The 24,515-nt window shown below is 41.7% G+C and overlaps 1 protein-coding gene across 1 annotated transcript in view; it reads left to right on the plus strand.

Annotated features, from left to right (window-relative positions):
* The window catches only part of LOC143360296 (EGFR adapter protein), a 162,942-nt gene that overhangs the window by 81,021 nt on the left and 57,406 nt on the right, over positions 1-24,515 (plus strand). The window contains exon 3 of the mRNA XM_076799014.1: positions 18,726-18,872. Coding sequence (XP_076655129.1) covers positions 18,735-18,872 — 138 coding nt within the window. The 5' untranslated portion in view covers positions 18,726-18,734. The remainder of the gene's footprint in view (positions 1-18,725; positions 18,873-24,515) is intronic.

Consider the following 24,515-nt stretch of genomic DNA (forward strand, 5'->3'; position numbering starts at 1 on the left):
ACTTGTCTAGTCTAAATCTACTTGAACTCTACTACTCTGGAACTGGAACAAATCCGTAGTCTGACTTGTCTAGTCTAAATCTACTTGAACTCTATTACTATGTAACAGGAACAAACCCATAGTCTGACTAGTTCAGTCCAAATCTACTGTAATAAATTTTGCAAAAGCCACCGTAGTTTCGGTCATAAAGTAGGTAATCTCATCTAACAATTTCTTATTAGATTATTGTTTGCAAGAACACTTCTAAAGTTGGCATGGTGGCACGTTATACGGTGGTTACCTGCATTACCCGCGAGAACGCTATACCAACAGGTACACAGTCCTGCAAGATGGTTGCCGTGCTACAGGCGTTTCAGTAGGTACATGTCCCCGCATACGTGAAAGCGCTAACCAACATACTAATCATTATCAAAAATGCATGTAACAGTATACCACTTTTTAGTAGTGTCTACAATCCGAACAAAATTGTATCATAAACAAAAAAAAAATTCTACAACTACCTACAGATAACAAAATAATCTGTAACAAACGGCCAGAGAAGTACTAAAAATCTTGCCAAAACAATAAAAATAAAAATTGACGGAAGTTACTCACATTCTAACCAGTAAAATTTTTGTCAATGTGTCGTACGGATTAAATTCCCAATAAATAAATTCACAAGACAGAGAGATACGCTTCTCGGGAATCGGAAGCGTAGCGTTCGAATACTTTTTGCACCCACTGTACGCCGACACAGCGGTACAGATTAGAGCGTGTCGAAAGCGCGGAGGCGCCGAAGACAAAAGAGAGCAGGAGGTCTGAGAATCGATTTTTTTTTTTCGAAGCCCTGAAATCGGTTTTCGCGGGCCGCAAAACTCCGGGGCGCAGCTGTTGAAGGGCTAAGAGGGTAGGACGAGTGGCGGAATCCTGGTGGCTGGAGAAGTCGGTGGTCCCGATTAGGGAGATTATACCACCCGAGCGAAGGAGAGAACGATCATCTCGAGACAACGAGCGAGCGGCGTAGGTTTGAATAGGAAACGGACCAGGCCGACGCCGACGCCGACGCCCGACGCCGCGGCGATAGGGGGAAAATACAGTATCAATGAGGCACACGTGAATGCACACACGAGAAAACGAAAGAGGCCCTGGCCTGCCCCGTGCAAACAGACGAGACGACGAAAAAGGGCGCCAACCTTTGAAAACGGCAGAGGAATAAGGGATGGCTGGGTCCCGGGCAGACCTTTCCAGCCGCGATCACCGAGGGCGATGTTTACCCTCCACCTGCGGATTTACTCGTGCATACACGGAACAGCACTCCGGGGTAAAATGCATCTCTGGAGCATCCAGGAACGTCGAACAGTGTCCATTCGTGGGTTCTATGCCAGGTACCGGCCCCGCCGACGATACCCCATTATTTTACCACTGGTAAAAGGTCCTTGCCCCCTACCGGCCCCCGTGTTGAAACATTTCTATAAGCCCTTTCTTCCGCGCTCTTCAATGGTGGCCGGTTTTCCCAATTTTCAAATGGGCCGGCGACCTCCTGACAATCGTCCCACGGCCAACCTGTCGCGATTCCGACGACAACAAAGGGCCGCGATAACAGTGCTCGACGCGTGGTACGATTCGCTACTTGAGCTACTGTACACGATTCACGAACACGTTAACGAACCGTGTATCTTTGTGCAAATTTTTGCTGTTGTACAAACTCCAAGGGACAGTAATTTTCATAAATGGGGGATTAAGTGGAGAATTCTGTGATTCTACTGAATAGTAAAATTGTGCAATCTAATCGCGAGGAAGTGACCGGTGAGAATTCTATTCGCAGCGGAACGAAACGGTCGGCAAATCCGCGAGAGGCGTGAACGGACAGAGTACGTGTATATGTAAGCATGAATCGTGATTGATGTGATTTACCATCAAGAAAGTAGCGTTGAACGGTCGACCGGTCTCTCTCTCTCTCTCTCTCTCTCTCTCTCTCTCTGGTCTCTCGCACCTTTAAAAGTTCCACGGCGTAATCTACAGAGAGACGTTCTTGCAGGACAGGTCAGAGCTTCGCGTGTACGCTCGGGTGTTAATCCCTCTGCAGTAAGTGGCGCTCTCCGATTGAAAAACCTCTAGGAAAATAGAAATGTTAGAAACAAAGTAATCCATTTCCTCCCGGCGAGGAAACAAATCGACGATGACGGTAATTCGTGCGTCGGAAAATATAATCCGTGCGAGCCGCGCTGCGATTTCCCAGATTGCACTGCGAGGGACGCGAAAATCCCCGTAACAATAATTACAAAACCTACATGAATTTACTGATCTACGAAAATTCTGATTAGAAAACATAATAAAAAATACCCTGTGAATCAGTTAAAATGACCTTAACACTAGGTTTACGGAGCACTAAAAGCGACTATTTTACTTCATAAAAATAATAAGAACATGCTACCCACATTTTTAGCACTATTTTTAAAGTAATATATACCCAAAGAAATAAATTTGCTAAATAATTTCTTATGTATGCATCCTTAGAATCTTAATAATATTGAATTAAAAACATTAGAACCCGTCATTTTAACGGGTCCCGTAGTGTTAATGGAATATTCACTTGGGAGACATTTTGTGAATTTTAATTTCGTGTGATGCATCAATGGTAAAATAATAATTTGAACTTATAGTGCGATGCGCTGGGATACTTACGGGAGGGTAGTAAATTTTCAATGGAGTAGGAATGGCGTGCATATGGCAGAGATAGGGAATTAAATAAAAAAATATACACGGTAAGTTTCAACCCCATGCTCCGTTCACAATCGTAGAATATATTTACTCTCCATTTGCGGATTTACTTGTGCATACACGAAACAGCACTCACGCTAGAAACGCGTATCTCTTTTGCGCACTGTCTTTGCCAGCCGCGCCATCATCGACTACCATCAATTCGCGCTGTGCTGTGCAATATTTGTCAAATTATTGCGCGATGGGGGTGATGCTATACACCAATACCAGTGCACCGCTGAAATATTAACAGTGCTGCGTGCGTGCGTGCGATTCTGTTTATTATACTATTGAATAAACAGAGCTACTCCACCGATTGGGATTAAGGTTCACTCGGATAATTCTGTTACATAAAACGCACACGCGCAATGATTATGCGACTTTCAAACATTTTTTAATCGAAGGAACTTTCGTCAAATTTCGTCAGAGATTTTTGCAAACAATAAATAATAGTGTTAGCGTTTATTTTATTCATTCTTGTCACTAAAGAGTGTTCCCAAAACGCGCTCCCGTCAACAATTTTTTCTCCACCCTTAACGGTTGTTTAAAAATTCTGAAAAAATACGTGACGGAAAGCTAATATGTATCTTCCATTAGGTATTTGAGTTATTCAAATATCTTAAAGAATACCCGCAAAAAATGCTAATGAAAGTAAGGGTTGTCATCATCTCCGTATCACCCTCGTAAAGTAAACAGGGATCCGAAAATATCCAATATAATATTCTAAGCAAAGAGATTTCCGCAAAATTATGTAGATACTGAAATTAGAAGTGAATCAAACAATTCGTAGTGTGACCATTAAATATTGAAATGAAAATTGAAGACCCTGAGGGGCACAAGGGGGTGAACAGAATGCACTATTCTCGAAAAGAGAAACATCAGGCCTGACACAGTCGTTGCTTAGTCTTCGTATCCGGCTACTGGTGAACCTGAAAAGATCAAGCGACGCATCGCTCACGAGTTTCACCCCCTGAAGGGGATCCGGGGCCAACCAAAGGCATGCCGACTCCGTAAGAACGGTCACGGAGTAAACAGCGTCGGTATTCACCGACAATAAATAATTTCACACGCCACACCGTTCTTTTCTCCGTCAGATGTTATCTCGACCGCGCGGACCAAAGGGAAATTGGCTTGATGCTCTGCGGGGTCATCTTTAAAATCCAGCTGGAAACCGGAGAGTCGAACCCAGGCCCCGTTCCACAAAAAATCTCCCCGTCGTTTACTCCGTCAACTTGTGCTACCTACCAACCAGGATTATACCTTCTTCAGACCCCGTATAGGAACAAATCGTAATCGCTCGACTCTAAACACGCACAACTTTCGAACCAGCGAGCTCCTCGCCTCGAAACACCGATTTTTTGGATTGTCTGGTCAAGATGTACAGGAGTACATATTGAAAGGTGAAAAATTTCTGGGTTCCCCGGATGAAGTTCGGCCCTCAGATTTTCTAAACACCCGGTACGCTTGCAGAATTGGTTTGACGAAGCGTAGTCAATTTCCAGGCGGCTCTGGAAGGGGAGAAAAAGGTATCACGGTGTGTACGGTCTTCAATTACGAGCGTCGAGGCTATTTTAAACTCACTCTCTCTCTCTCTCTCTCTCTCTCTCTCTCTCTCTCTCTCTCTCTCTCTCTCTCTCTCTCTCTCTCTCTCTCTCTCTCTCTCTCTCTCTCTCGAGCAACTATGCTAGAAATTTAACTGGGAATCGCTCCTCGGGATCTGCAGAGCTGGTTCTCTCGCGAAAATATCGCCGTCAAGAAGCAGAAGGTTGCTAGAAATTACCTGGGCCGAATGGTACACGCGCGCGAACGTAGGTGTAGACTCTGCGCGGAGAAGCTCGGCTCGTCTTTCAGCGAGAAAGGTGTCGCCTAGATTTTTCCCCTGTATATCCAATTTGGCCACTGAACCGGGTCTCTCTCTCTCTCTCTCTCTCTCTCTCTCTCTCTCTCGGAAGAAGAACTCGGAGACGGCAGAGGGTGTGAAACACACCACACCAGGGCTGTTAGACGGGAACAGGAAAGACTGGTCGGGTTTCCAGAAAAAGGCGAAAAGCGGCGGCGTCGTCGGTGCATTAGCTTGAGTGCAGATCTCGACCTCGTCCACGACTGTTTATCTTGCCGCGCTTGCCGTCGATGAGACCCGACATCCCGTACATGTTTAAACACGCTGTAATACAATACACGCGTCCCTCGAACACGGCCGAACGATGTTTATGGCGAAAGTTCGAAGGGAGCCGCGCCGCTCCGCCGTCTGAAACCGTTGAGTTACGAGGCGCGTTGTTTAAAATTTCTTTCTGACCGTCTTGTTAGCCAAAGAATCCCGGCGATACCTACGGCCTGTTCCACGCTTCTTCCTCGCAGTCCGCCGGAATTTTTCCCGGCGGCCCCGTGCCGTTTCAATCCAGAAAATAGAAGACTTTGGCCGATCGATTTTTATATAAAAATTATGGAATTTTTTGGAATTAACCCTTAACGGTCCGGAAGTATCTCAAGTTTACTTCCCCTAGCATGTCCGAAGAGAAACTGTAGACTGAACATTTTTATGTCAAGTATAGAAAGAAAAATATTGAAATTTTATTTTGTATATATTTATATTTCTTTTTTTTTTATTTTTGCCGCCACATACGAGGCATTGGACCCAGTAAGGGAAAGTGCAATCTTTGCAGGAAAATTGGGCATCACTGGGAATCCAAATGATTTTTTGCCCTAACCTTGCAATCTTTTCATTCAGACTCGACCACATAGAAGGTATGAGTGCGTTATAAAGTTTTGATACATCGAATTGAGGTTTTAGTATGTCAAATTACATTGACCACGTTCGAAAATTTGAATTAATTAAAGCACGGGCTCGGATTAATAATACGGGGATGCGGTTAGTTGTACTATGGTGTAATTAAATTTTAACATGAAGTATAAGGACTTGCACGTACGCTGGCTCGTGCGGCCGCATTTTTATCCGTAAAGCACTTTGATAGAAGCTTTTCGGTGCGTTGTATACTCTTCGTACATGTGAAACGTCGGAAGTCTTTCATCTATGCAGCTTCATTCGGATAAAATTACTGGAGCGAAGCCTTTCCTTTTAACTGGTAATTCCAAATTTTTTAAAATAGTCAGACCTTAGAATGAAAATAATATTTAAAATATATCCGCCGGTTCTCAATCATTTTTATCAATTTTTCTAAGAATTGGCTCGATAAATCTAATATTTGTTAATTCAAAATTCTTTATAGAAATTTCAACACAATATTTTATATTCCTATATTAAAATGAATCCGTACTTTCGTTCACAACCGAATATTTATTGAGTATAAATAAATATTAGTAAAATCCAAATCTACATTTTATGATATGTCGAGAGTATGATATTTCAATAAATAAATTTTAATGAATAAATAGGTTTGAATGTACATGTTTCACATGTAGACTATTTCAATTTAAAATTAATCATTTATTGATGATACGAGATCGATTCGCTCCACCATTAAACTGCACGCTTGAACATGTAAAATGGCCGAAATGCGTCTCCATTTGCTGCTCTTGCCGTACGCAACATTAACGTAACATCAGTTATGATTCCGCTAATTTAACTTCCAGAAGCAATATTCGTTAGCCAACTCCAGGAGCATTGTACGTGTAATTAACTATTCGCATGTGGGTCACTAGTCCAGAACAATATGTTTTATTAGACCAGAGTCGTATTCATTTCAATTTTCACTTCATCTGCTACACTAAATGGCGAAAGAGTTATTGTATTCTTCGCGCGATACTAACGCGCACGCTCCACCCGCCCTTACGAGAATTAAAAACATCCTGTTAGTTCGTTAAATAACAAAGCGAGGCTCCAACGAGCTGGCGGGATGTAATTTTAACAAAGGAGTCTCCTAATGTTTTTTTTTCCGGAGAGAAAACTGCCCTTATTATTTTTCAATTTGCGCGAGCTTCAGCCGGTTGAAAAACGATGATGAAACACTTGTTTTTCAAAGAAATCTCGATACATATTCGACTGGGATTAATTTTGTGTTCTCGAATCCGACATATTAAATTTATTAAATTTAAAAAAATACGAGAGCAATTTCTCGGTCGAAATAAAGCACAAAAATAATTGAATTAGCGAGATCAGAAATTCCAAAAACAAAAATACAAAACTAATTCACAGGTAGCAGCGAAATAATTAAATGCGATCTGAAATTGCGTAAAATATATGGAATCAATTTTCATGGAAAACACAACTCTTTGTGTGAAATAAAATGTTGAAATAAATTGTTGCTGATTAAATATTCGTGATATAACATATGTTGTATGTCCATATAAAGTAATATCGTTCCAAGAAATGTGTAATAAATTAACTTCGATACAAATTAGTGAGAATTTGAGATTTCGCATAAAAGTTCAGGGGTGAACTATCGAAGCTAGAATAATGAGTTCGGGGTGGTTCGCGAACGGGGGTGGGGGGCCGTAACAATGTCCGAATGATGCGAAAAATGTGACAAAAGCCGTGGAAACGATTCTCTCGAGGGGGTCGTTTGTTGCAGGCCGAAAACGATTGGTACCGCGCGCGCATAGTTGCCGCGGCATAGTTGCTCTCCGTACCTGAACTGCCGGACACCGTTAAGAGCCCTCCTCTCTCCGCTTCGAGGACTAACAACTTGCCGGAAGTTTGCGCGGAGCTCGTAACTATGCACGATGTTAAGGAAATTTTAAACCAAGTGGCACGTACAGCTGCCATTGTTCCTCAAAATTGTCCGTCCGCCCCCGGACGGGGAACTTTGCGTTAAAATTAACGTAATTCTCGTAATTGCGGCGCGCTTTTCCAAATGAAAATTAATATTGCGCGAGCCGCTCCTCATCACGGGAACTTCCTTAATTTTTCCAGAACTTCCGCGCGATTGCTTTAATCATTTCATTAACCTGCCACCGCTCCGGTAATAGTTCGACTCGTGCTCCCCTGGCCGCCGGCCTGTGTCAAAATTAGAATCAAATTAATTAAATGTTTGCGTCGACGAAAGTTCGCACCGGTTCGAGTTGTGTTCCAGTTGTCCGAACAGGTTCTCCGGATTTTTCTGAAACAACGACTGGAATTTGCATAAAGACGAGAAATTTAAAGTAATCAAATATTTTCACGTGAATTATCTGCACTGAGAATATTCGACAATTCTACGAGTTCATCTCCGCGCAGAAAGCGAGCACGAAAATAAAAGTGACGTTTTCGTTGGAAATTAAGTTTTTAAATAATTTTTACCGGCACGGGATATTTTTCTCCGCAATTGAAATCGCCATGAGTTTGAAGATCGAAGTCCCCCCTTTGCAAAAACCACTTAAAACTTGATCCACGATTTTTCGTCGCCGTGTTGTCGCACTTTAAAGGAAAAGTGTGCCGGTACAATTTAGCTTGACCCTTGATTAGTGATTAGTCCACGTGTGAAAAGTCACTCACCTTAGAGGCTCCGTGGAATATTTATTCCAAATGTAAAATTATAGTCGATTAAATTGATCGGTAAACAAAACTGAGAGAAAATCAAAAGTATAGAAATATTCTACAGATAGTGTAAACACTCAAAAAAGAAAAATAGTAAACACTCGAAAATTTATGTAAAAATGTATTAAAAAATCTGAATGTAGCATCGAACAGCCAGCTGCGTCGATAAAACGGTTCGCGGCATTGTGGAGCTGCACAATTACACGGTAATCGCAGATTTCGAGCGGCGGCAATTCGAAACTCCGTGCGGAATACATAAATAACAATATCAATCGTGTTACCGATATTACTCTCGTGATAATAATCGTAATAGGACCATTAAACCATTCGATTTCACGGTTTAATTAATACGCTAACCAATTATTGCTGCAGTAATGGCCATTAAGGGATCACCGCACCGGTTCGGCCAAATTATAACAAATTCAGAGATTAATTGAGCTTGAACGAACGTGTGCGTGTGTTACGCTGTTGCGAATTCGGGAGCGTTATCAGTTCGCTGTAAATAATTACAATTATTTATATCGTGGTGTCAGATCCGTCTTACGGAATCCGGAAATGGCTTGTGGGATAGTTGAAGACCGGAAGTGGTACATCTTGAAGAATCTCGGCCCGGCAAGATGGAGTTGACACGATCGGTGCTCTCGCTTAGGGCTGCGTTATCGATTTCGCCGTAATGGCGGCGCACTGCACACACATTATGCAAATATAGGTGTACGTAATAATTCACTGTTTATTGAAACGCGAGCGCGGACGACGGTTTCCCGATTATATCGTGCCGGGGCACGATACTTGTGGTACCTAACGTCGCACTATACCGCCGCTAAATTAGGTTCATCGAACGCGGAAATTAGATCGGTTAACAGCAGAGTTAACGAAATTGCGCGGTGCCTCGTTACGGCGTCTTGCAACCACGTCTATATAATTGTCATTGCCCCCCGCTACCTATATTGTCAACTTATCGCGGATTCCATTAACTACAAAATTCGAAATTTCAGTGCACAATTTTATTCGATCACCGATTCTTCCCTTCGCTAACTCGTTCGTATATCAAAGATCAACGATTGCGATTGAAACTTTTTAATTTGACCGGTGCATGATCGCAATTACTTCAGGTCGATAAAATAAATTTAAAAAAAAAGTGTCTGTTCCATCCAAGTAGAAATAAATTGGAAAAAATTATTATTGATCTCAGGCTTGTTCCGAAAATATTTCTGTGACGTACTTTAGAAAGCTGTTAATAAGCGCGTTCAGGTTTGCTCATTATTGTACTGCCAAGGTCGAGCGGAGAGTGCTACAGTGGGAGGATAATAAAAAGTTTAATGATCCGCACAATTATGCACAGAAAGGAATGCGACGATAAGAATGTTTTCTCATCAAAGAGCTGATAGGGAGGGAAGGGAAAAAATGGGGAGCTGCCCGTTAGTGTCTCCTAAAGGAGGTGTCGATGCAGCAAACTCGCGTAAAGGGAGCAATGGGATTCCTTCGGGATTTCTGGTTCCCCCGGAATTCCGTAGTACCTCGCTGCGGTCCATTTCCGCCGCGGAACTTTTTAACGAGCTCTAAGAAAAAGGTCCTTCCAACCCGCGTGCTCCTTGATCGGCCTTGCCGACAGGAATACGAACCGAATTGTGCCTTACACCCTTTTCTTGCCCAAAAAGTACCAAATTCTCCTTTTTTCATTTTTTTGTTAACCCTCGTGTCAATTTTGTACATTTCTCACCGATTCTGAAGAAATACGAAACGGAAATTAATTGAAACTAGATTCTGGCGAGGCCTTCATTTCTAAAGCCACTTAGATTAGAATAACTTTTCCGAAATTGCACCAAACGATTTGTCTATTTTTTCGCAATTGGGAACAATTTTGGTTTACTTAAAGGACGTGCTAAAGAGATTCAGAAAAAATTTGTAAGAATTACATGAAAAAGTAAAATAGGCACTTTTCTGCAATTTAAAATATATGTTAGTTAGAACGTCAATCGGCTGACGCAGAAAAAAAAATGGCACACGTTGGAAGATTGAAGAATCTGTGGACACAAAATATCTTCTTTCTTAGTCATTTTCCCAAGAAACTTGAAAATTCCAATTTAGAAATTGTTCTCGCCACCGGTCTAATAGATTCTGTCATAGATGGCACCGGTTCCGAACTTTCTCAATAAATTACGGAGAATATTTCACTGTGCAGGTCTTTTAATGAATTCCGCTATAATTCCGGCGCAACCCCTAATTTACTTCGCGCTACTCGGCAGAAGTCGGGGCCCCCGATAAATTAGATCCCTCGGAAAAACGAGCCGGCGGTGTTAAATCTCCGTTCAGGACTGACCGTGACGTTTGTCCATTTTTGCCAGCAAAGCGATTTCGAATTATGCCTACAAGTGACTGCCAGTGAAACGTAAAGATAAGATGCGTAGAGAAATTTAATAAAAACACTGGAAAAATGCAAGGAAAAATTGGTGAATCGGTGTGTACAGATTTTCAATAAAATAGTATTAAATCGCATTAAACACGGGTGACCAGCGATCCGGTCGCGACGGAGCGTGAAACAATAAATTACGTGGAATCTAATTTCGGTAAATATTCGCCGTTAATGAATTTCACCGTCGGTCCATCAAAATTCTATACACGGGCATGAATGGGCGAGGACGATAAGAGGGCAGGACGAGGAGGACTGAAAAACCGTACGGTGAAAGCCAGCCTCGAAAGATATAAGGACGAAGGACAACAGCTTACCTACATAGACGATACTTCCTGTACAAACGGAAAAGGCCAAGAACAGAGGAAGGAGAAGTTATTGATGGTCCCTGCTCTGTGGCATCGTTTATATCTTCCGCACGTACAGTCACCGCTTCAAGTGAATACACAGATCGGGGCCCTCTCTCTCTCTCTCTCTCTCTCTCTTGCGAGAGAGATTCTCGAGTCCATATTTGTTCGTTCGCATCTATCATCTTCCTTCTATTTTCTCTCGTTCTATCCGCGCGACAACAGGAACGAGAATTGCCCACTTGTAGGAGAACAAAATTGATTCTTCCGGATTTCGTTCCCGGTTCTGCTCCCGGAGCTGGGGGCTTTAATCGCTCGGAATAATGACATCTGTGTTCCTTATTAAACAACGTGCCGAACGTGCACGTGCAGCGGTATACTTGTGTATAGAAAGTATTTAAATGCTGATGGTACTCGCTCCCCGGCAGAAGGATTACGTGCTTCTGCATGTCTGCGATTGGTATCCGAACTGCCGATGTTTGTGGAAATTTAAGATCCCGAGTGGCAATTAACGTCGCAGAAATTAGACGAATTTTTGGTTGGGTTTTTGTTATTTACTGTATTTATTCTCTAGATTTTAGATTTAAATTAACAGAAATTGAACGTTTTATTTCTCGTTCTGAACTTGGTACTCACAGGCATGATCGCGGTGTTTATGCAAATTGAACGGTTTCGCGAGATTTTAAATGTTAGTTACTGAAGGGAAAATTAGAAATTTTATTTCTTGTTTTGAAGGTGTGTTAGGCTTGTGCAGAGTTTTTTGAAAATTGTCGGGATTAGTTGTACGATGCGGAATTTATTTATTTATTCCTTTTGAGAATAGGGATACATTAACAATATTACATTCTTGTTTCCTCTCGTTTCGCGAAAACGACTATCCAAGTAGACTGGCGCCGAGTTTATTTTTCAAAAAATATTGTAGAACACGTTATCTGGGCTCATAAACTCGTGATAGTGAGAGCAGCTAACCTACTTTGCTTTCCACTTTCGAGATGAAAACTTGATACCTTCCGCTTCGAATTTTTACTTTCCATCTTCGCATGTTCGCGCATGTACCAAAAATTTTTCAGGAAAAACATGCATCTGCAAACTCTGCGTTATCATTAAAAGAGAAAGTACATTATTATTTAATTTCACGTGTGATCTAGCAAACAAGGTCGTTTAGTCCATTTATAAATGGAATTACTAAACTTTATTTCTTTGGGAATAAATTGTAATAAAAATGGCTAGAGAGCAGACATATACCAAAAATTGTTCAGGAAAAATATGCGTCTGCAAACTCTGCGTTATTATTGAAAGAGAAAGTACATTATTATTTAATTTCACGTGTAATCTAGCAAACAAGGTCGTTTAGTCCATTTATAAATGGAATTACTAAACTTTATTTCTTTGGGAATAAATTGTAATAAAAATGGCTAGAAAGTCTTGTCATGTTTATAAATTACTGTAAAATAGTCAGTTTTAGTAAGCCTAGCGTGAGTGTGCGTGTGCCAACAATTATGACAGTAGCTGAATACTGGAATATTTTGAGGTACCATTTTGATGTAACACAGCGTTTCAGAAATACAGCTAAATGTTAGTACAAGGAAAGCGATTCGTGCGCTCTCTGCCGTTGTCGGGGATCACTGTCGGTAGAATTCAATGCGCATTTAAGTTTCGATTTATTAAATTCCTAGAGCCGTGTAACCAACGCCTTGCGGTGCCGCGGAATTCCGTGGGAGAATGGCCCCGGTAATTCGAACTGGATTGTCACGGAACCGCGCGCCACAGATTTCCACCTCGAAAATAAACTTCGTTTATTACCCCGCCTCGGCCGACGACGATTGTCTCCCGATGTTTGTTGATCCGGGCTTTTATTCGACCGACATTGCTGGTTTCCCTTCCCCTCGAAAACTTGGAACAATTTTATCAGATTAATTCAACTCCCATTACCATTATACACTTCGCTACGCATTTCCATCGTACTACAATATTTACCTATTATCGATATAATTACTTTCAAAATTCTTTTAACCCTTAAGTGCATAGGTAAACTAAATATTAGGAACACGAATGCACACACGGGGTCCATTGAGGACCCCACTTACCTAATTCCTTGCTAACTTTGATTACAGCAACAATTTATTTCTGTAAACTTTCTGTAAAACTGTAAAATTTCTGTAAACTAAAAATGGCGCGGCTAAAAATGTTAACACAAAATCCAACACTGGGGTCCTTTGCGGACCTCACTCATGCATTTAAGGGTTAACCAGTTAAGCGTGTTTGACGTGTATACACGTCATTCAAAATTCTATTGCGGTGCGGTTAACGTTAACGAATTGTTAATTTCTTATCGAATAAGAATGTAATTCTTTCTCATATATTGATTAAATATTCGTCATTGCTTGATTTCAATTCCGCGCCGTGAGGGATTTTTCAAATTAAACTCCACGCTTAACTGGTTAAAAGGTCGCAGTAAAATTAGTACGAATCAAGAAACTGTATTTGGAAATCTTAAATGAAACCCTCGAAATGATAGGAAATTATCGGGAACAAAATTGAAATAAAATTCGCCAAGGTTTAGTATCGTCGATCGGCGGTATCGATCAGGATTTTTCGTGGTTTCGGCGAACCACGGCGCAAAGAAGATTCTCACCTGAACCTCCCGGGGAACGTGAGGTCACGTATGCTCCGCGCAGACCGTCGCCGTTGTGTGCGTTCCAGTATGCATAATGTTTATAAGCCCGGCGTATCCGCATCATAGCGGGATCCGCGGCGACATAAAATATTTTTATATCGAGGGATAGCAACCCCCCGGCCCCCATGGAAAATATTTGTGTTACCGCGGCCATCGTCGGCGCACCGTAAATAACTCGTTCCAACGGCGTTATTCGAACCGAATACGTCGACGAGAGAGTAACATTCGCGTTTTGATCGATTTTTCCACGAGTGACGATGCGTACGTTGCAGCAGGCCTTTTCCCGCCTGTTTTTTTCTTTTTTTTTTTGGTCTCGTCGCGGCGAAGACGATAACCGGGAAACAAATTTTAGGTCGGGGAACATTTTTTCCGTATTATCCCCGTTGAATTTTTCATGTTTCATAACACCGCACGGGCGCTACGTGACGGAGCTGCAAATGATTTTCATGAATGGCAAGTCGGGCAATGGAAATTCGATTTTCGACCAGAGGGATCTGTCTTCGATAACGCGGGATAACCTGCCGCCCCGATGCTTCGAATTTTCTGTTTCACTTCTGCTCGATTGCGGCTTCAATTTTGCAAGATGTTTTATCGTAACTGAACTGCGAATCTCTGTGCATTTAAAAGATCTCGAAATTTTCGGTCTATCTATCATTATTCACTGCGGTGACCGTAGCAAATTTCTGTTTATATAGTCCATGTACAAGGCTTTATAAGCGAGCACATTTTTTGGTTAAACTTCCCCTTAGCGACCCAGGAATTTTTAATTATTTTAAATATAATCCTGCAGACCTTGACGAGAAAATGCCAAAAATCCGAATTTTAATGTGAGGAACTCGCTGCTTCAAAAGTTACTCGTATTAAGAGTTGAGCAATTACAGTATTTCAAGTGTACACAGGTTGCCCCGTACTTGATATATCATTTTGGCTATATTTTACACTTTTAAACGAAGAAGTCGGCTGATAAATATTGCAGGGTGGTTCCCGACGTGGCGGCCTTGAAGTCTACGTTCGGGAAAAAAAAGTCTGCCGATAATTGGAGAATTAATGCGCCGGCTGGAGGCAGGCCATTGTCGGGAACGCTGCCGCGATTAACGCGGGAGCACGTTAAGACGAACGGGAACGAATAAATCGCAATTATTGGCCACTTCGGCCGTTTTCGAATCGGCCCCGAGATGAAGTTTCGTTCATCGGATTCGTTCAGCAACATGGAACTTTTAATGGCTCATAGTAGTCCGCCGCCGCGCCGCCGCTCGCGGAAAAATCCGGCGGAAAGTTCCGCTCGCTCCCGCCGCGCGCGAAGTCTGCCGAAGTTTCAAGCGATTTCGCGATATTGTTCGACTTGGTCGCGGATTATTGAACAGCAGAGTCCCGTTAATTACCGGCCACCCCCCGAATCTGTCACTCTGTAATTTTCACTTAACGCGCGTGCGTTCCCGTGCGTTACCGCTGATTACGTCTCTGTCCTTCGTTTCTCATTGGCTGTCTGATTTTGCCCGCCGTGGACGCGAAACGATTTGCAAGGGGTGGGGCGAAATTAATTACCCCATTGAATGCGGGGCTGAAATTTTTTTCTATTTTCGCGCGAACCCAACTTCTAGAAGGTCATTGTGCTCAGTTCGAAGGTGGAAGTGACACGGTGACCGTCGTGTCATCGCGCAGTCAGTAAACTAAATAATATTGGACAATAAATGATAAGTGTACCGACTGAAACGTTTGAAAAACGTGACGTGTGAAGTGTAATAAAACAAAAGTGAAATTAAATCTTTAGTTCGATGAACGGTGAAATTTAAATATTAAACGAGCGTGTTAATTGTTTAAAGAACGACAGTGTTTATCACGAAATTGTGAAGTCTAATTAAATCACACGGGAATCAAATGGAAGCTGACGGCTGTGAGTTATTAACGGCCCACGGAAGTTTCTGCATTCGTAGCAACTCATAATCTGCGGAGAATTCGTAAAATTTTATTGGTAAGATTTTAACGAAGTTTAATGGCATACAGCCAGACGAGAGTGTATTTTAAATGCTTCCACGTGAAATGTTTTATGTCCGGAATAGTTTTTCTTGTTATGGTTATGACGATTACGATGGTTCAAAGAGTATTTTGTAGTATAAATAGTTTTACATATAATTGCATCTCGGAAATAATTATGCGAACACAGGAAAAAGCATTCGAGCTAAATATGTGTAGCTTGTGGAGATTTTCAAGATTTTTTGGAGCATATTCACTGTATTTTAGTGAACTATATTTCACTATATTTAGTGGAGCACTATATTTTAAGTGATAAACAATTTTTGATTGATATCAAAATTATGAATTTGTAGCAGCAAGAATTAGGAATGAGAGATTGATAATATTTAAATGTTTATTTCAGTACTATATATTTTTATGGACCTCACAAATAATGCAACAAAAAAAAAATTGTAGAGTTCAACAATTTAATTCTCTCTTACATTATCAAATTATTTTACTCGTAGCAACAGAATCGAAAATTTTCAGTACACTATTACTAACATAAATATGAATGGTGTTCATTCTTCGCTCAATTGGCATTATCAAGAATTATTTATTCAATTAGCATCTAGCTTGGATGATATTAAAGTGATACATGTTTAATAGCGGACTCTGCCGTCGATCATTGAAACTAAACGCTTTAGGGTATATCGCCGGGATTCATGTGCGTCGGTATTATAGGCGTACAGTTATACGTACTACACTATAGTAGGCTTCATTGGGTATAGTTAAATTCCAAAGAAATTAAATCTGAAAGGAAAAACAATTTTCCATAAAAAGAAAACAAAATTCATTTTCCTACTATTCACAAGCATCACTCGTTAAGGATCATCCTGTTCCCTAACTGTTCGTACATGATTATGTTCGGGGAAGTGGTCATGGGATTATTAGAATGAGAGACGAGAATTTTATGGGAACATCGATTCAATTTCTCGGCGCATGAATCTCATCCCACACTCATCGGACGCATGAATAACAAGTGGTGATACGTCTGCTTGATACCTCTACTTTGATACGTCTAAGTGATATTTATGAGTTATCCGGCTTAATGAGGATGCTATTTTCTCGAACGCCATTGTGTCTTTCATAACAGAATTTATTCGTTCAATATTGTTTAATCGCGCGGTTCGACAGCGAGAGTTTGCTAGTGGTAGTAGTACAGTTGGACACGGACAAAAGAATGGCACACTTAGAGAGTGGTTAATCTTTAATTTTAGGTTGATATTAATCGTAGTCGAACGACAGTTAAAGACAGTGTACATGGTGATTATTAGACTGCGGATTTTATGCATTTACGATGAAAAAGGGTAGGCGTACTTTAAAACAGTAAAAACTTTAAAATGATGTCACATTATTTTCAACCTATTGAACATATTAAGAGAGAAAATAAATTTCTATTTCACTCCAGTTTGTTGTAATTCAGGCAGAAAATTTTTATCTAGCATAAAGATCCGCAGTCTAGTAATTTTAATATTTTCATTTATTGTGAATATTTTAGTACTACTTTTCAAAAGGAAGATATTTATTCTGCTTCTCGTGTACCGGTGAAAGACATTTTCACAAGGTACAAATAATTTTTTTTATTATCGCTTTCTGCGACCATCAGATAAAGTAGCGTTTCAGAGACGTCGGCGGCGTACAGTCGCCCACGAAAGTATTTAAATATGCTTCGCATATATAAAACTCGATGCTGACAAAATACTGAAAATTAGAAAATCTGGTTCTGTTGAAAGCTTCTATTCCGAAGAAGTTTCAATGAAAATAGGAGAAAATGTTTTTCTAAAATAAAAACCGCCGTGGTCGCGGTGTCGGACCATTAAAATGTTGATGAATCGTTAGAGTGTTCGAAGCGTTTGATGAAATGGGCGTTTGGCAGGGTAAAAGCCGGCGCGTTGGAATACTTTCGCGAGCCACTGTAAGCGCCTCAAAAGGACACCAAACATTTTGAATTGCCGCGAAGCAAGGGGCCGGGCATGTCGGGTAGGGAAGCAAGCAAACGGTGAAAACTAGTAAGAACGCATAAAATCGCAAAGAGAAATTCAACGAGAGCTCCGCAATACATATATATATATATATGTATATATATATACATATAACAGAAGATAGCGCGCGCAGGAACGGTGTCGCGAGAGACGTCGCTACTTTATGCTTGAGAAATGTTCCCGGTACACCTCCAGACTAAAACGTAACAAGCTGCTTTGATCTTCTGACCTTCCTTGCCTCTCTGCCGAGTGGCGCGGATCATTATTCGGTCGACGTTTTTATTTAGCAGAGGGGTGGGGGTAGGGAAAGCATGCAATTATCATTCGTTTTCCAAATAGAGAGAGGAGTCGAGGACGCGACGAGGAAATGCACGAGGAAAACTCCTCCGCGGAGGATTTATCGTGCGGATACCAAGAACCGTTACATAAAATTAGTGGCGCCCACTGATCGTCCTCTTAAAGCCGATGTTAATACCACCCGGTTAAGCCTGCCGATAGATTTCACGCTTACAATTAGTAATTAATTACGCGACCCGCTGCGCCGCCCGGAAACCCTGATAGCCCTATAAAGTCTCCAATTATATTTCTTGCGACAGTTATGCGACTTTTTTTTGGAGGGGACCTTCGCAACATCTCCGGGGACCATTAAGACTTAATTAGTGTGGAGATATTGACCGGTTAAACGCGCTTGTACCGTTTCCAGTTGCTTGCTATCTTCTTGTCGACATATTTTATTCGGGAGTATAGCTCTTGTCATTTTCGTTCGTAATTTCCTTAATTTTTTGAAAGGTGCAATGAAATTGAGAATTTTATTTTATCATATCCAGTAAAATTAAGTTCGTTCCCGTGCGGGAACAATGGTTCGTTCGCGTTAAGATCAGGTTAAGCAATTTTTTTGATCATGGAAACCCCCCTCCAGGTTGAACACGTATTAATTGCGAAATGCGGCACGAGTGCGTACAATGTTGTCGTCGAGTATGCGTTTCGAGGGCCGGTTTAATAGAATTTTCTACTAGCATTACATTTTTCACGAGGTCGTTAACAGGCCGGATTACAATGTCTGGTTTTATTTCTGTTTCAGTGCGTGCAAATGGCGCACGCGTTGAGGCGCATCTCGTACGCAACCTGTGAACCTCAGCACGCACAATTCAGCTTTCTCGCCCGAGAACCTAGAGCGCACTTCAGCATACAATATTGCCATTCTTTCATCACCAATTCTGCAGAACAGGTAAGTCCATATTTCCGTTTTAACGCTAACCAATTGACGGACGTTTGACGAGCGGTCACGTGTCCGTGGACAGTCGTCGCGTATCCACTGTTGCTTTATTATTTTTCGACGAATTTGTCGCGTGGCACGGTACGAAAAATATTAAAATTTAACCCTTTGCACTCGAGTGGTGACTCTGAAGCAGTACTAGAAATTATTGTGGCATTATTGCACAGAAATTACAATTATATTTGTTACATTACAAAATCTGTATCCAATAGATTACTAAACATTCAAATATTATATGTGGAAATCGGATCAGTTTCGTGTGAATAAAATGAAAATATTCTAAGACGGAAGAAAAAATTTAGTTTTAGAGTGAACATAGCGCCGAGTGCAAAGGGTTAAAAATTCCACTTCGACCAGGATCTCGTTGCCAGTGGATCGAAAATGAAACGCGTAGAATGCAATAATTCGCAGCGTGACTTACCGAATAAATGACAGAGATAATATCGGGATAAAGTTTCGCGGTGAGTTTGCAACGAATTGCGAAGGTTTTTAAGCGTTTATTTGCCGGAACGCGTATTTACGACAAATCGAGTGGTCGAATCGCTCCGGGTTGTGACATTAAAGTATTTTCAACGTGCTGTGTCACAAGCTGTTAAATGACACGGTTTTTATCGGCGCGCAGAATATTTCATGCAACACGTGTGTGTCGGGTTCAAGTAAAAAAAGAAAAAAATTCCTACCGTGTCCGCTCTTTATGTCGTTGATCGACACAACCTGCGGTAACGCGTATCGGATGGGGGAAAAGGAAAAAAAAAGAAACCGGGGAAAAAAGGCGGAAAAAATAGGAAGAAACGAGGGAAAAAGGGGAGTCGCGAGTTGTCCTTGGTGATATTGCATAGTGCATCGCCATCATCCAGGACAAATTGCACCGCCGCACAGAGGAAAGACAGCCGCGCGCAGGATATTACTCGGCGTTCAGATCCACTATGCAAATAAATCGTACACACGTGTCAGAGGTTCTTGATGCGCCCCGTAGAACCGCGGCAAAATCTGTTTTAGATTGAACACCATTATGCGTGCTCGGCCTGATGGATTCACTTTTGCACAGTCGCGCGTAGATTACGGAATTATCGATAATCATCTCCCGTTTTTGTTATTGATAAGCGTTCCGTCGCGAGATCGAATATTCTTCGCGACAGCATACAAAAATAGTTGCAATTTGGAACGATAAAAGGGTTGGAAGAATTGAAAAATTATAGAGGCAAAGGAATCTCCTCTTTCTTTGGTTAAACTTCGCCTTGGCAACCCAGAAATGTTTAACTTTTTCTTATACAGTCCTCTAGACATTGACAAGAAAATTCCGAAAACCCAAGTTTCAATGCGAGGAATTCACTGATTCAAAAGTTATGGGCTCTTGATTATTTATTCGTGCATCTGGAATATTGAAAGTCAAGCTATAAGCAAATTGCTTCGAAGTGTAGCATCAAATACTAGTTTATTATTTAAATAATCTCGTTTGAAGAGTTTTGTCACAGTTTGGAACAGTTTCCTCCACGAAATAAATAAATGCAGTAGCCGAATGCAATTTTTTCGGATCTCCCAAGATCCATTGCAGGCTAGTGAGTGCACCCGGCTCAAAGACACGCGATAAGAACAAATGAAACGTGAAACCGAAGTGGGTCATGCGCGCACAGGTCACCGCGCGTAGGAACATCTGGGAAAAGTCAAAGAGTAATGGAAAAGCAGGAGATGCGCATAGACAGGGAATAGATACAACGATCCGGCAAAGCCCGAATTACAGGATGCAGCCCGTTGCATTATTGAACCGCCATTATTGTTGCCGTTCCGAGCCGCGAGTGCCTGGCAAGCACTTGACGCGTTCGAGAAACACCATAGACACGAACCTGTTGTTAAAGGGTGCATAAGCGGCAATTATGAAATGGGCTCGCATAAGCTCGTCAATTCTCGATGCACAGGGGGGAGGGGGGATTCCCGGGTTTCTCAGCCCGTTTCGAGCCTGCGTTTTCGGATTTTTTTTCCCCAATTAACTAAATGATGCGTCATTATCGAAACTTTGTAAACTTATTTGTACACACTTGAGCCGCGTCTCTGAATTTTTGCGCGCCGTTGCCATCGAAACTGCCATAATTATCAAACAATTTCTCGGCACATAAAAACTGAAGAAAATTGATAATTCTAAACCATGAAGAACCATCGATTTAAATGATAAAAATATATAAAAATTTACGAACATGACTCGAATGTGTACGAACCGGTCTACAAAATTTAAGAATAATGTTACAGTTATTTTTATAATCATTGCAACATTAACTACGACATAGATTGTTTGTTAGAGGGAAAGAAAGAGAATCGACTATTACTGCAACAATAACGACGCGCGTTATTTATGCCATTTATACGGTCACGTGACCGGTGTCTGCGGTTCTCGTCGCACGCATGCAGAAAACTCGTTTATAGTCTACGTGCGGCGAGTGCATGACAAGTAATAAATGAGAAGCTAAATAGGTTCTAACGCTTCCTCATAAACGCATAATTTTTTATGATAATTGGATTCTTCGCTAATTAATACGCCACAGAACGTGACACGGCGGCTGACGAGTGCAAAAGCGAATCAACCAACTTCCTCGCGATCATGATTTCCTTTTCTGCTCAGATAACTCGGATATCTTGCTCCGTTCTGCATTAGCATTACCTACATTCGACTTTATGCAGATTTTTCGTAGAACTATACTTCTTTGTATGCGTGTTTCTCAGCACTTTGATCTTCTAAATAACATATAATCTGCTCCATTCTGAATCGGCAAAAATTCTATTCTTATTCCTTAAATTTTTTAAATAATATTTCTCCCATTTCTTATTCGAGACATTAACCCTTTGCACTCGAAGCTATTTTATCCCCCAAACAAAACATTTCTTCCGACCTAAAATATTTCCCTTCTATATATTTCTTTTCTCACGTCATACATACAAAAATGGTGCAATTTACTCGTACAATACTGAAGTTTTTGCAATTTATTAAATACAGACAAATTTAAGAATTTTAAAAATATTTTGAATAATGATACAGCAATTTTTAGTGTCGCCCTACAGTCGCCATTCGAGTGCTAAGGGTTAAAGCAACGTCGAGCGAGTTTTTCAACTAAAATAAATAACTTTTGCCGCACAGTCGTTTCCAATTCCACCTCCGCTGTAAATCGAGTGTAATATTCTCAAGTCTTCGATCGAGAGGATCCAGATCTGGAACAATGTAGGGAGGGGAGGGGAGGAGATTTTCAATAACGAAAGTCGCGATCGTTTTTAATTGTTCCGGGGGCCTTGAGCGACAGGGCTCGGGAAAAATTGGCGAAATTAAAACGAGTCAGAGCCGGGGTACGCAGCCTAGCCGCCCACACACTTTACGTTTTCATTAAGCCCCGGCGCGTACACGATGAAAAGTAATTTGTCCGTGGCACGTGAAAGGAGTGAAATTACAAGAACGGTTCTATAAGGCGGCGCGCGGCGCCGCGTCAGACAACACAAACACAAACACACCAGCCGGCGGATACGTTTTGTTATGTCGCGCGCTCGTTCTAATTGCCCGACCGTGCAAATCGTGCTGAAAATACCGCGTCACCTAACGAGCGGGAAAGTACGGGAAAAGACATTTAATTAGCTCGAACGTTCGTTACGCTTCCTCCCAAGGAGTCTCGTCAAGGAACGTTCTCTCTCTCTCTCTCTCTCTCTCTCTCTCTCTCTCTCTCCGAGTGACTCGGTTTATATTTCATTTATTCGATAACGCGGGAAAGTGTTACTCGCGGCCGAGACTCTGAGGCGTGATGGAAGAAAATTAATGAAAAGCGTGCTCTCCGGTAAAGAATTATTTCCTCGTCGCTAATGTTGCTTCTTTGCTTTTGCATTCGTTTCCCTTGTATGTTTCGTCCCGGTATTGTCTCGACGCCGTGAAGTTAATTTGTTTACCGAGGAGATCGGGCGGCCGCTTTTGCATCGGTTTTCGCCGGGCTGGTTGCCTCGCCGTGGAACGGGATTTCTTTCGTAATTAATTAACTAATTGAAACTCGAGCGACGACCGGCTTTCCATATCTCCCGGCGGAGAAACGGCCACGGTCGAATATCGATTCGAGTGGTTCCGTCGCGGCCGGAAATTTCGAGAACCAATTTATTTTCAACTTTTCGATCGTAGGCGCCGCCGGACGTGTACCGACTGGCCATCGTCTATCGAGGACTCTGCTTGTAATTAGTCTTTGTTCTCTGTCTTGAGGAGAGCTTCGTTCTGAATTTCAGTTAACAGTACGCTTCGCCTTCTTTCATTGTTCGCGCGAGAACCTCTTATTCTTTCTTTTATTATTCGCCCGCCGGTGGACGGGGGTAGGCGGGACGACTAAGATCGTGTAGCTCCGTCGGACTTAGATCGAGACTTTAGCTTCAAATTCGTTAGAATTCCTGTTCCTCCAAATTAACGCTTAAAATCATTTCTAGTAAAGTAATTCTAGTAAAAAAAATTTCTAGAAAAGTAATAAGAGAAGTCGTCGAGGTCAATGGGGGAAAAAAAAGAAGATTGAAGTATCGTGAATAGCAGCGGGGACTGATGTAGACCGCATAATGAGCACGGGTGTACGCGGGAGAATGTATTCAGTCATAAGTGGTCGGAATAGAGAAACGGGCCCTGTCCAATTATCATTTTTCGAGGGCAGAAGCCCGGCGCAGAGCGCAGAAACCGCACGGCGGTATTATAATGAATTACGCTCGCTAATCGGACAGTGAAGAATCAATGGACGAGACACGTATTTCTCGAGCACGCAACGAACGAAGTGTGCGAGGAGTAAAAGCAGAAACAAGGAAGGCCGGGGACCTGTTGTTGACTCGGTCGTTGACACGTTTCTGTTGTTGCCGCGAAATCCTCCTCGGCCTGTGTTCCACTTGCGAATTAGAACTAGAGAAGCGTCGAGACTGACTGTCATCAAGAGAATTTGATACTTCCGGTTCACTCTTTCTCCCGCACTTTCTACTCTGTCGCCGCGAGATCTCTTTCTTTGTATCGCAAATTAATTCGTCAGCTCGTGTTTATAAATTCACGAAGAATCGAAACGTTGTTTTCTCCTCGTTTCCACCATTTTATAAGCGACCAAACTGGCCAGAATTATTTTGTATTTGGCGCATTTCTTTTAAATTTTTAAGAAAAATTTAATATCGAATTCATTGGATGAGATTCGCGCTACTTGTTTAAAAAAGCAGAGTTTCAAGCAGCACGCTGATAAACAGTTCGTTGACGCTCAACATTTGTACGCTTGTCCGATCGAAGGAGGGACAACTTGATCGATTAGGTGGTCGAGCGTATTCCGAGTAGGTCATGCAAACCAGACCCGAGGCACCGGATTATGGTACCCATTATGGCAGCCCGTAATACGACAAAACATGTCAGATTTTGGGGAAGACAAATGGGAGCAACTGTATCGCTGATAATGGAGTTGGTAACGCGTTCAGTCGCGTGATCGAGGACCTATCAAAATCCGAGTTCTGACAATGTTCTGTGGCGGAATAGTGATCGAAATTGATAGTAACGATTTCAATTTTTAATGTCTTTTCGTTCAATATTTGACACTACGTTCATCTAGTAATTTTAATTTACTACAAATT

This window comes from Halictus rubicundus, chromosome 13, assembly GCF_050948215.1.
Source record: "Halictus rubicundus isolate RS-2024b chromosome 13, iyHalRubi1_principal, whole genome shotgun sequence".
NCBI classification, from domain to species: domain Eukaryota; kingdom Metazoa; phylum Arthropoda; class Insecta; order Hymenoptera; family Halictidae; genus Halictus; species Halictus rubicundus.